The 11,977-nt window shown below is 34.6% G+C and overlaps 2 protein-coding genes across 2 annotated transcripts; one reads left to right on the plus strand and one right to left on the minus strand.

Annotated features, from left to right (window-relative positions):
* Positions 1-42: 42 nt before the first annotated feature.
* SdhA (succinate dehydrogenase, subunit A (flavoprotein)) lies at positions 43-11,531 on the minus strand. Its single transcript, XM_011064805.2, has 9 exons — positions 11,247-11,531; positions 8,207-8,630; positions 4,802-5,200; positions 4,171-4,339; positions 3,922-4,088; positions 3,204-3,430; positions 2,953-3,097; positions 2,545-2,849; positions 43-2,341 (listed from the first exon to the last, which is right to left on the minus strand). The coding sequence occupies exons 1-9, from the start codon at positions 11,310-11,312 to the stop codon at positions 2,255-2,257; spliced, it is 1,989 nt and encodes a 662-aa protein (XP_011063107.1). The 5' UTR covers positions 11,313-11,531; the 3' UTR covers positions 43-2,254.
* On the plus strand, positions 5,824-7,714 carry LOC105151223 (uncharacterized). The gene is given in 4 exon segments (XM_011064804.2): positions 5,824-5,972; positions 6,645-6,801; positions 6,804-7,058; positions 7,314-7,714. Coding segments are annotated over 4 exon segments (681 nt in total). The 3' UTR covers positions 7,434-7,714.
* Positions 11,532-11,977: the final 446 nt, after the last annotated feature.

Genomic DNA, 11,977 nt, shown 5'->3' on the forward strand with positions numbered 1-11,977 from the left:
TAACATTTATGAAGAGTAAATAATCTACTGACTAGTAAATGATTTAATTTTATTGAGTAAAAGGTGTATCAATGCTTTATTGATATTTTTTTACGATTTATGTACATTTTCATCATGCCAGGCAACACGCTTACACGATCTTTTTACAAATCGAGACTATAATAGTATTTTGTATCTCTGTGCTGTGTTTTAATATTTTAAGTACTCAACTCACATTTTATTAAAAGTACATAATATCAGTACGATGTTGGAAGGCAACATAGGAGTTTAATCGATAAAATTGAAATATCATGATTTTTGAACTCATAATCTAATTCCTTATCATCCTTTTTTATGTTTATTTAATATTTGTTATCAAACTTAAAAAAAAATTACGATAATCCTATCTCTTTCAATTTTGAAAACAAATTTTTGTTGACAAAATAAGTTAGCAAATAATATATAATAAATGGTTTTTATAGCTCTACAACTACAGATATATCGCCGTCGAAAAGTTTTCCGACATGGAACTTAAAATTGCATAATATTCAGATTAGCATAACTTTGGTAAAAAATCAGACAAAAAATAAAAAAGCGATCAAAAGCATGCTAAAGTATAAGTTTCAAGTTTTGAAATGCTTTTTTATTTTTTTTGTTTGCGATGATTTTTTATCAAATTACGGTTTAAATATTATGCAATTTTGTTTCATGTCTGGAAATTTTTCGTCGGCAGTGTATCTGTGATTGTAAAGCTATAAAAACTATTTATTGTTATATATTATTTATTAACTTATTTTGTCTACAAAAATTTGTTTTTGAAATAATTTAAAGAGATAAGATTATCGTAATTTTTTTTCAAGTTTGGTAACCTGAATATTATGCAATTTTAAGTTATATGTCTGGAAACTTTTCGACAGCAGTGTATGTATTCTATAAAAATAATATTAATATCTTCTATGTTGTCTTGTAAGATATTTAAGTATACAAGCCGCAATAAAAAATATGAGAAAAGACATACTTTTAAATATTATATGCTCATAATCGTACTCGCAAATGACACCTATAGACCAATTCCAATTATTCGATCACTTTTCAAGCAAAAATATACGGAGCAATAACATAAATTATCACTATTATTAAGTATCATAAATATTAACTCATTTTTATTCTCTGTCAATTGATTTTCTGCAAGAGCATATATTATAAATGAATCGAAAAAAAAAGATTTAAAAATAAATATTTGAAATAATTCTTGTATATATCTAAAATCGCAAAAATATTTGTATAAATAGCTGTAATAAACATCAAATCAATCGAGAAAAACAATCGAAGTTTAACGGTGCTGTATTTAAAGTACCATCGCGTGTAGCAATAACTTGAGATGTTAATGTTTCATTTAGAGATAAAAATTATAAAGATTTAACTATATGATTTTCTACAAATCACTTACAAAGTGCATAGATGGTGATAATTAATTAACAATTAATTATTCTAAGTTTTTTTGAAATATTTAATTAAGAAATTTATTAAGATTTATTCCTGCCAACGGAATTCTTAATAAGCCTTTATTAAAAACTTTATATGAATGTTTAAGTTTATTTATCATACTTAATATACCGTTAGCATCAAAATTTTACTCTATATAAATTTGTAATCTAAATAAAATAACATTATCTCTCAATTAAATTCCTTGATGTTTTGTTACCACTGCACGCGAGAATACGTTATACTATGGCTTGAGCGCATTAAGAACGCGTCATAACCGGAGATACGTTGTACTATATTACAGGAAAAAAAACGCACATTTTCTGAAAAGGTTCTATATACGAACCTTCTTCCTTTATCGCGAATTGTTCTAGTTTTGACTATTACTTATTGAACTGAGTAGCGATTCCGCTGAGCGAGATCGTACGTACTCCCTCATATAAACGAGAGGACAATAATCTCAGCACCGGCATCCTACGAGGACCATTAATCCTACTCGCGCGACTTGCGGCACAAGCGAGTGACAAGAATCAACTTTGGTGCATAATGAAGTTCGTATGTGTATGTATGAAATAAATTAATTAATAGATTTCCTGCGCAACAATAGTTCTAGCGTAAAGATCATCGTTGCGACTATTTCTTTACGCTCGATCTAAATAATGCTAGGCAATAATAATCTAAATAATATTAGGCAATGATCGAGAACAAAAAATTACACTGAGAACGAAATTCGGTGGCGATTGATGAGAGTCCTAAGGCGATGGATTTTAGTATTGTCTGTAGAATTAGCCTAGTAGGAACGAATCGCTGGCGGAACCGTCGCACATTCCTGTTGACTGAGCGTAACATCAATCACCGGTCTATAGTCGAGAGACACCTTAAATTAATGAAATAGGATTAGAAGTTGTGAAACAGAAGTTATCAATTGGAAGTATTAAAATGGAGAACGATAATAAAAATCTAATTAATTAATATAAATATTGAGTAAAAGGTACAAAGTTAAAAATTTTAAAAACGAGAAACACATTATTTGTGGACAGTATCTCATCTCTATCTATAAATAATAAATGAAAAATATACCTCTCCAGTTTTCGGATTAATCTTTGACAGCGTGTGCTTCCTCCAATGTTGATTGAAAGGTTTTGGTTGTTGGTTTTCGATCGGTTTACTATAATCATATTCATCGATTCTCTGTTTATAATCCTCGCGAGCGTGCGCACCGCGACTCTCCTTTCTGTTGTCCGCCCCAATGATAGTCTGCATTGCATTGATCATGAGATTTTGCAGCTCAAGCGTTTCTATTAAATCGGAATTCCATATTAAAGATTTATCCGCGACTTTTAACTCATTCAGTTTTTTGTAGAGATCGGACATTTTCCGACAACCTGTGAAATAAATGTATAATAATATTCCAAATGCTATGTTATATAATATTTGTAAATTCGACGCGCAATTGTATGCGAGTGAAACATCAATAGTCATTTTTACCTTCCTGCAAAGTTTCGGCGTCTCTGAAAACTGCCGCGTGCGTTTGCATAGTCTTTTGCATGGTTAGCCTTAATTCCGCGGTGGAGATGGAACCGTTGGCATTTCTGACCCAGTCTAAATTAGCTACCGTCTCTTCGCCAGCGTTCTAAAACATATAAGCAAGATGTAATACATTCATCTTATAATAAAAATATAGTTTATATGTATATATAATGCTCATAGAGAGCTTATCTAAAGTGGTAAAAACTTACAGATCTCAGGGGTCCGATCGCTTCGCCAGGCTTGTTCTCTTGAGCGATAGTTTTAGCACAAGCACGTCCAAATACAACTAAATCCAATAGAGAATTAGCACCCAGTCGATTAGCACCGTGAACGGACGCGCAAGCTGCTTCGCCACATGCATATAAGCCAGGTACTATTTTGTCTTGATTGTTCTCTCTGATCAATACTTGACCTTTGTAATTTGTCGGCACTCCTCCTGCAATTATCAATATAATTTACTAGACCAATCTTTTCCACAGAAAAATTATTGCAAGTAAAACAAAATAGTTTGTACATAATGAATAATTGAATCTCATTAAAGAAATACTCTTTGTCGCATTTGATAAACTATTTTATCAAAATATTTTCTTGCTAAAAAGAAACTTAATTGTGACAACTCCAATCATCATGTGAAGAATGTGAGGACTTTCAATTAAAATCATCGTACATAATTTTAATTACGGAAAAACTCGTTGCATAACAATAGCTCTTTTAATGAAGTTTCATTGCGAAGGGAAAATTAAATTAATTTTTTTATACAATGAATGTTATGCAGATGTAATATGCATACACACAAATATTTCTCACTTCTCAGTAATATTTTAATACAGAGTATTAATTGTAAACCACGATTAAGTATTTTCTTTGTTCTGAAGGTTGCATCTTAAGTATTAACAGTCTCAATACTTCAATTATTTATATTCATACCCATATTGTAATGGACGGTGGGGATGACGGGGATGGGTTCCCGAGTTACATCGACGCCAGCGAATATCATTGCCGTCTCCGAAATACCTGGTAGCCGTGCGGCCAGTTGTTCAGGTGGCAGATGGTGTAGCTGTAAGTAAATGTGATCCTTCTCTGGTCCGACGCCTCTAAGCAGAGATAAAGAACTATATTTACCACGAATATCCAAAGATACAACAAAAAACGCATCTTTGTTGGCCAGTGACTTACCTGCCTTCTCTAATCTCCATTGTCATAGATCTAGACACCACGTCTCGCGAAGCCAGATCCTTCGCTACCGGTGCATAACGCTCCATGAACCTCTCGCCCTCACTATTTATCAAATAACCGCCTTCGCCACGACTTCCTTCTGTAATCAAACATCCGGCGCCATAGATACCTGAAATGAGTGCGACGTGTTTTGGTTAATATAAATTAAAGAACTACGTAATTAATTCTTCTTATCATACATAAAATGTTAAAAAATAATTATATATACTTGAATATATACCAAAAATTTTTTTGTACTTATATGTTGAAGCAATAATTATTCTGTGTATTAAATGTACACTACCATAATTATTCGGACAGCTATTTTATACATATTTTACTTTGATTTTAAAAACTAAATAAGTGTTCCATTATTATTATTAATAGATAATTCTAAAAAAATTATTTGTATTATCAACAGTATGAGAGAGAGAGAGAGAGAGAGAGAGAGAGAGAGAAAGGGAGAGGAAGAGGGGAAAGAGAAAGGGAGAGAGAGATACTTACTTGGCTTTTAAAATTGCAGTGAAGTATAAAATATCCGTACGAATAATTGAGTAATAATACGAATAATTGTATATATTAAGATATGTACCTGTAGGATGAAATTGCACAAATTCTAGGTCCTGATTGGGTAGATTAGCCCTGGAGACCATAGCGGTACCATCTCCAGTGCAGGTATGTGCAGATGTGCAGGAAAAGTAGGCGCGCCCGTAGCCACCGGTAGCGAGCACCGTATTCTTGGCGTGGAAACGATGCAACGTCCCGTCTTCCAAGCAGAGCGCGATCACACCGCGACATTCGCCGTCTTCCATCAGTAAATCGAGGGCAAAATACTCGACGAAGTAATTACAATCGTAGCTTAGCGACTGTCCATAAAGTGTGTGTAGCAATGAATGGCCGGTTCTGTCAGCTACACAACAGCATCTATGAGCCTGACCACCCTTGCCGAACTTAAGGGATTGACCACCAAAAGCGCGTTGATAGATCTTGCCTGATAGAAAAGATAAAGGTTTTTCAATTAATTTTTATAAATATTATTATAATACATTATTTATTAATTTTTATTAATATTGTAATGACACTGTAGGTTTTTCAAAACTTAAATCCTTAGAGATTTAAAAATATGAAGTTTATATTAAATAAATGTCGTAAATGATATGATGAAATAAATAATAGATAAAGATGACTTCAAGATTAGACTTGTTTTATAAATTAAATGTTAATATACATATATGATAAATAGAATTTTAAAGATATTCTAGATATTTATTATAATTCATAACTCTATTTCATGTTTAAATTATCGAAGATATAATTAAATTATTTCAGGTTTAAAGTATCGAAGATTATCAAGGTAAAACAGAGTTTGAAAATTTATATAAAAAAAGATAATTGCAACATTTAAAAATCTAGTCTGACGATAAACGGCAATTTCAACTGCATAGCAACCTAGCATTCCTAGCAATGACATTTGTTATTTTCACGGTGAAAAAATTCGCGTTTTATTTTCTCGATTGCAGGGACAAATTTTTGCTTTTGAATTACTTTTTCGATAAATAAGAATGGTGCGTAAATATTAATAAAACAAATATATCTTTTTGGGATTATTAAATCATGGAAGACGACAATAGAAGAGAAGAAATTAAGGAAGTAACGGGAGGCATGGAAGAGGATGGAACTGCATTGCAACAAGAAAGAGGTTCTGATAATCAGTACCAACAGCTATCAAGACCCTCCTCCAGTCGCAAACGCATACGAGACGAGTGAGTTATGTAAACATAACTAATCCGTAATTAAGATGTAATAAGACAGCTATATGAAACAGAATAACTTCAGAGTTCAGATTGCTACTTTACATATATATTAGTATCTGTCTGATTATTTTACTACTAGATCTATCCGTATTCATAGTCGATGATCCATCCATGATTGATCCTTATTTTAGGCAAACTAGATTTGAACTAAAAATTGAATCAATCAGATTTATTAAAAATTAAGATTAAATCGTAGTTTGAGAAGCATTTTTCAAATGAAAGGCTAATTCAAATCTATCTCAATCTAGCTCAAATCGGATCTCAAGTTGAATCACGACTACAAATATAATCCTTAGGCCCGTATTCATAGATAGTCATAGATCAATCCACGATTGATCTTCATTTCAGACGAGCTAGGTTTGAACCAAAGTTTGAATCAATCAGATTTATTAAATCGCGATTTGAGAAGCATTTTTCAAGTGAGAGACTGATTCAAACTTAGCTCAAATCGGATCTCAAGTTGAATCATGACTATGAATACGTCATAATTAATGCTCCTGTTTCAATACAGTGTATATTATAAAAAACATCAAGTTCGATCAAACTTTTGAAAATATTTATCGTTTTCTCTTATCATTATTTCCCATTTTTAATAATTGTATGAAATATACATTTGGACAGAACAGATTCCAATCAACATGACAGAAAGGCATCCCGTACGAGATCAAGATCAAGATCAAATAAGCCTCTGCAAAGAAGGCAATGGAGAAGCGCGAATGCCTTTTTAAATTTTATGCAAGACTTTAGGCAGGTAACGAAATGCAAAAATGACGAGGATAATGCAAACGTTATGTAAGCATAACAATCAAATTACAGAATTATAATAAGATGAAGAGTAGAGATCTGTTTCGCCTTGGGGGACAAACATGGCGGCAAATGTCGCCCACGGAGAAGATGCCCTACGTAGAAGCGGCCAAGTTGGCGCAGCAACAATCGCAACAAAACGCTAAGAGTACACAGAAAAATAAGCTTATTAGTAGTGATTCTACAAAGAAACCTGAAAATCAAAGAGACCAGAAAAAGATTGAACGAAAGGTTTGTTAAATAAGCTTCCACTGACTTCTTATATTTTTAGCAAAATTAAAGTGCTATATAATTTTTGTATTTTCTTAAATTTTGTCATTAAATTATTATATATTCAGTTAATCATTAATTCATAAAAAGTTCAATACATACATTTAATGTTTATGTTATTTAAAAAATGCAAAATTAAAGCATAGTAGTTTTACTACTTTTATAACTTTTTACAATCTGTAAGTCTTAGATAACATGTAGATATTTATGTTTCAGGGAAGAAAAGAAAGCAGACGTAGAAGCAAGAGAGACGACTCCGAAGTAGAATCAGATTCTGCAACGTCAGGAACAGGCGCGAGTATGACGAGTGAGGACGTTTCCGATCTGAGTTCTTAAATGTCAATTTATTAATTGATATCAAAAATGTTAAAAAAAAATATGTGTATGAAACATTTTATTTCTATTATGTGTCTCAATATTAATCCTTGGTCGTATCGTTATAAATTTGAATAAAGTTCAAGACCTTATAAAAAACATTTTATTTTCACGTTTATTCCTTTATAGAGTTCCTTCTTTCTATACTTTCTTGGAAGTTCCTCTACTTTTTAATTCATTTATTTGTGATCTTTAAACTCGGATTTTAATCGAGCTTCTATATTGTAGATTCTGTCATGGTTTTATATTGTAAGTTTTTAAAATTTTTTTTTCTCTGTTTGACGTAGATATAATATATATATTATATAATATTATAAAATGTATATATAAATAATATATTTTATATATATATATATATATATATATATATACACAATATATATAATATAAAATAACTGATCTATTCAGTGAGTTTTATAATATACATGAGCCACAGAGTGGGGATGTCCCAATTTCTAGACAATGACACTCTGATGTAAAGATTGTACTGTTTTCTTTGTTAGGAATTCACTGATTGGCTAATGTTGTTTTATTACTACAAATAGGAAAGAGTCAGAAAGACAAATATTTGTTTGCCTTCCTTTTCTCCGTTACGGGCCATAATTTTCTACAGTTTAATACAGGGAACGCGTGTCTACTGTGTCTACGCGAGTATACTGTAGAGCTCACTGGGCCTATTTGATGATGAAAAAAGATAAAGAGAGAGAGAGAGAGAGAAAGAGATTCTCATTCACCGTCGGTAGTGCGACTGAAGGGCATGCCACAATTCTCCAGCTCGATGACGGCCTTCGGTGCTTCACGAGTCATGTAGTGAATAGCATCCTGATCGCCTAGCCAGTCCGAGCCCTTGACGGTGTCGTACATATGCCACTGCCAGTTATCGTCCTCCATGTTGCCCAGGGCGGCATTGATGCCGCCCTGGGCGGCGACTGTGTGCGATCTCGTCGGGAATAGCTTAGTGACCACTGCAGTTTTGAATCCCTCGGCGACGAGGCCGTAAGCCGCGCGTAGACCAGCACCGCCGGCTCCCACCACCACCGCGTCATACGTGTGATTCACCAACGGGTACTGCTTGGAGATTTCGTTGGAAATCTTGGCCGTTCGGTCCGGCGTGTGATGAAGCCTACGGTTGCCGAGAAGCGGCAGTCCCAGCTTATTCTGTGAAATGGAAACGAAGTAGAGATACCAAGAGCAAGAAAATTGCAACGCAACATTCTATGATTAAGAGTTTACGTTTATTATAATAATTGATTCACTCATCATATAAGTGTTTAATTGACGTAACTGTTTGGTTATATAATTTCCATATCTCGTAAATTTTTTATATAAAATTCAAGGATATATATGATAAAAAATATATTCGAAATCAGGCGACATGTCAAAAAAATAATGCGCAAATATCTAGTTTATAACTCCCTTTATAAGCTCTTAACAAAGAGGAAGCTTCAATTACTTCCTTTCGGATTCAAGAGTTATTGTTAGGTAAGACATCACGTAAATTGTTATTTATAATGAGTCACGAATATGCGATTACGTATACGTATGTACGTACATACGCGTGTATCATACACATATGTATTTACTTATGCTCTATTTAGGAGATCACACGGCATTGTTGTAAGTAAAGCGTACATATCCCCATATTATAATTGTTTTTATATTATTGCACATAATTAAAAATATAACCATATAAAATATGAATATAAACAATTATATTATACAGAATATAATGTACAGTTAAATAATTTTATGTTATTTACAAATAAAATTTTACATGTTCACGAGCAAATGTTACGAGAATAATGAAATGCTTATGATTAAAATTTACAAATGTTTTTTAAGATATAGAAAATGGAAACATGATGCAAGTAGTATAAAAAAATATTATACAAGTTTTAATTAAATGCTTATGATACAAAAACTTGCTTCAGAACGCTTCACGGAAAACTCATATAAATTGCATATATATCTTTTATATCTTTATGAAGATGTAACGAGCATGGCTTCTACGAACAACTGCGTTGAAGTTAAACTACCTGAAGATCAATTAGCGAGTTAATTAGATCCGCTAAGAGAAAAATAGAGACAGTCTTTTCGTTGCCATATATCTTGTTGCAAAATAATTAAAAGTGATAAACACTAGGTATCGCTCGGGATATTTGCAGAAAATTATAATTTTCCATGGCTTATCGTCAACTTACAATTGCATGTGCACAAAGATAAGGCAAAAAAAAACACATTTCTGTTTTATCTTAAGATCGCACAATAATATCGGTATTTCGTTATTTTTTTAGAAAAGTTAATAAGCTACTTGATATTACTTTGCTACGTTAAGGGGGGGAAGAGGGGGAGGGTTTTGGAAATGTTGAAAGAAGATTAGATTAATTTATTTTATCTTAATTTCGTTCTCCTAGTTTAAAAAAAAAAAAGATTGCTTCGCGATTCAAATATTTATCTAAAAATTCGATAGTAAATCCACATTGATACAATTAATCGTGAAAGGTTACGAGATATCGTGGAGGTATGTCGGTTAAAAAAAGTAACAATATTTTAAGATGATAATAATTATCTTTTTAATAAAAACGCTCTGGACGCTCCACATAATTCGCACTGGGGATAAAAATCTTGATACAAATTAAGTTCGACGCTATTTTGTGACGATCATAAATATTTCGTGCACGATAAACTTTGCACGCACATGTTTTCGAAAGCATACCGTGAAAACCCGATAAACGAAGACGTAAAATAAAGCTCATTATCAATTCAGGCGCGACGCCACATTTCACACAGGTGTGCGTCTCACGCTTATCTCGCTGCCTAGCGATTTTTTCGTATCGCGTTACGCCTGTATATGTGAAAAGATTCTCAGATATCTAATTCTCTGAATGAATTAACGAAAACAATTAATATCGCGAATCTATCGTCGCCTCGTTCTTTCAAATATCTTGCGGATATCGATACCTCGTTCACACCGTTCAAATTAATCGACGTCTACGCCGAAATGTTGCAAAAGTGTATCTCGATTCGGATTCGGAATCGAGCCATCGAGTAAGACACCGTTAGACGGTTAGACGCGACTCGCGAGCAGCCCCCGTCGGTCGACGCGGCCAAACATATGGAAATAGAACGAATGTGTTCTATCTTGTGGCGGGATTTCTCAGGGAACGAGCGAGAAAAGAATTGGGAAGATGTTCCCTCGAACGGTGGGAAGCCGAAGGGGATGTTGTTTACCACGAATGGACGACGCGGGTGGCAATACGCGCGTTTCCGGGCGCGTGTATTTATTCGTACCGTATGATTCGTCGGTTGCGCGCACCTTACGTAATTGATCCACTGCGTCGATGTATCTCATCGTCGGCGAATAAAAAATTACATAATGTACCGAAACGTAGGCGTGAATCCGCGAAACCCTGACCTGCCGCCACAAAGGTAATCCGCCGATTGCCGCCGAATAACGGACAACGGGACATTCGATATTTTTTTTCTTCCTTTAAGATGGCGCGAGGTCGCTGGTAACGCGAGATTTTCTAGGCCAGGTGTGTCCGAGATCGACCTCTAAGTCCGTCGAGAGTAAGAGTTCCGGTTTTTTCGCGAAAGAACGACCCTTGATGCCGACGATTGTACTACCATTTTCTCAGCGAGAGAAACGCAGCCGTGATCGCGTTCTACCTTCATGGGGTGAGAAATTGAGAATCCACGTGAAGCGTGAGACGGGGACGTTAAGCCGCGACAGCTTCTATTGTTCGAATTGCGAACGCGTGCTCCGGTTCTCACCAGTGTCGCCGATCCGGACAGACTTCTCGGCAGCAACGACGCCGACAGCTTCAGTAATCCGCTCATCTTACGTCACCCTGTACCTGTGCTTGACTTCCCGTCGACCCGTCGAGATACGCCCCCGTGACAGACCCGCGCGCACGCAACACGCGACTAACCCTCACGATATTATCGGTGCTTCGATCCGCTCAGTTCGGCGGCTCGACACCGACTGAGACGCCGAGTGTCGCCGGAATGTTGCGCGCGCACAGTGCTGCCAACGTGCTCCAACGTGCTAGCTGAGACCTGAGACGTCATCCCGTATCCAAATGTTTCGCATAATCCCGCATGGTCCCGCATATGATATGATAATAAGAATATATAAGTACTGAAAAAAATTTCAAAATTGAATTTCTTAAAATCCTAATCCGAATATCAATGAATCTCACATTTTCAATCATCTTATCGTTTCTAAAGGTGACCCTATACTGGTCAACAATACTGTCAGTAGATACTAATAAATACTAACAATATTTCTAATCGTGTTATGGTTAATATTGATGGATTGACGTACTGACGGTGTGGATTTTGATTCTCGAGCATCAGTATCGCTTTATTAGGATTCATATATGTATATCACAATATGTCACAGTGCAGTAGATAATAGGTCTGTTCTTTTTAGCTAAAGTTCTTGCACAGTTCATCTTTCTTCCTTTTCTTTCCACGTTGGAGAGGAAAAGAGGAAAGATGAA

Source organism: Acromyrmex echinatior, chromosome 9 (genome assembly GCF_024713525.1).
Source record: "Acromyrmex echinatior isolate Ae372 chromosome 9, ASM2471352v2, whole genome shotgun sequence".
Taxonomy (NCBI): Eukaryota; Metazoa; Arthropoda; class Insecta; order Hymenoptera; family Formicidae; genus Acromyrmex; species Acromyrmex echinatior.

What these genes read in the sequence shown, in the direction of transcription:
- SdhA (XM_011064805.2), bottom strand. Translation starts at nt 11,312, where the DNA reads ATGAGCGGATTACTGAAGCTGTCGGCGTCGTTGCTGCCGAGAAGTCTG. An exon ending in ATGGAGATTAGAGAAGGCAG is followed by an intron (nt 4,089 to 4,170) that starts GTAAGTCACTGG and finishes ATCTCTGCTTAG; the next exon opens with AGGCGTCGGACCAGAGAAGG. An exon ending in CACCGTCCATTACAATATGG is followed by an intron (nt 3,431 to 3,921) that starts GTATGAATATAA and finishes TGATAATTGCAG; the next exon opens with GAGGAGTGCCGACAAATTAC.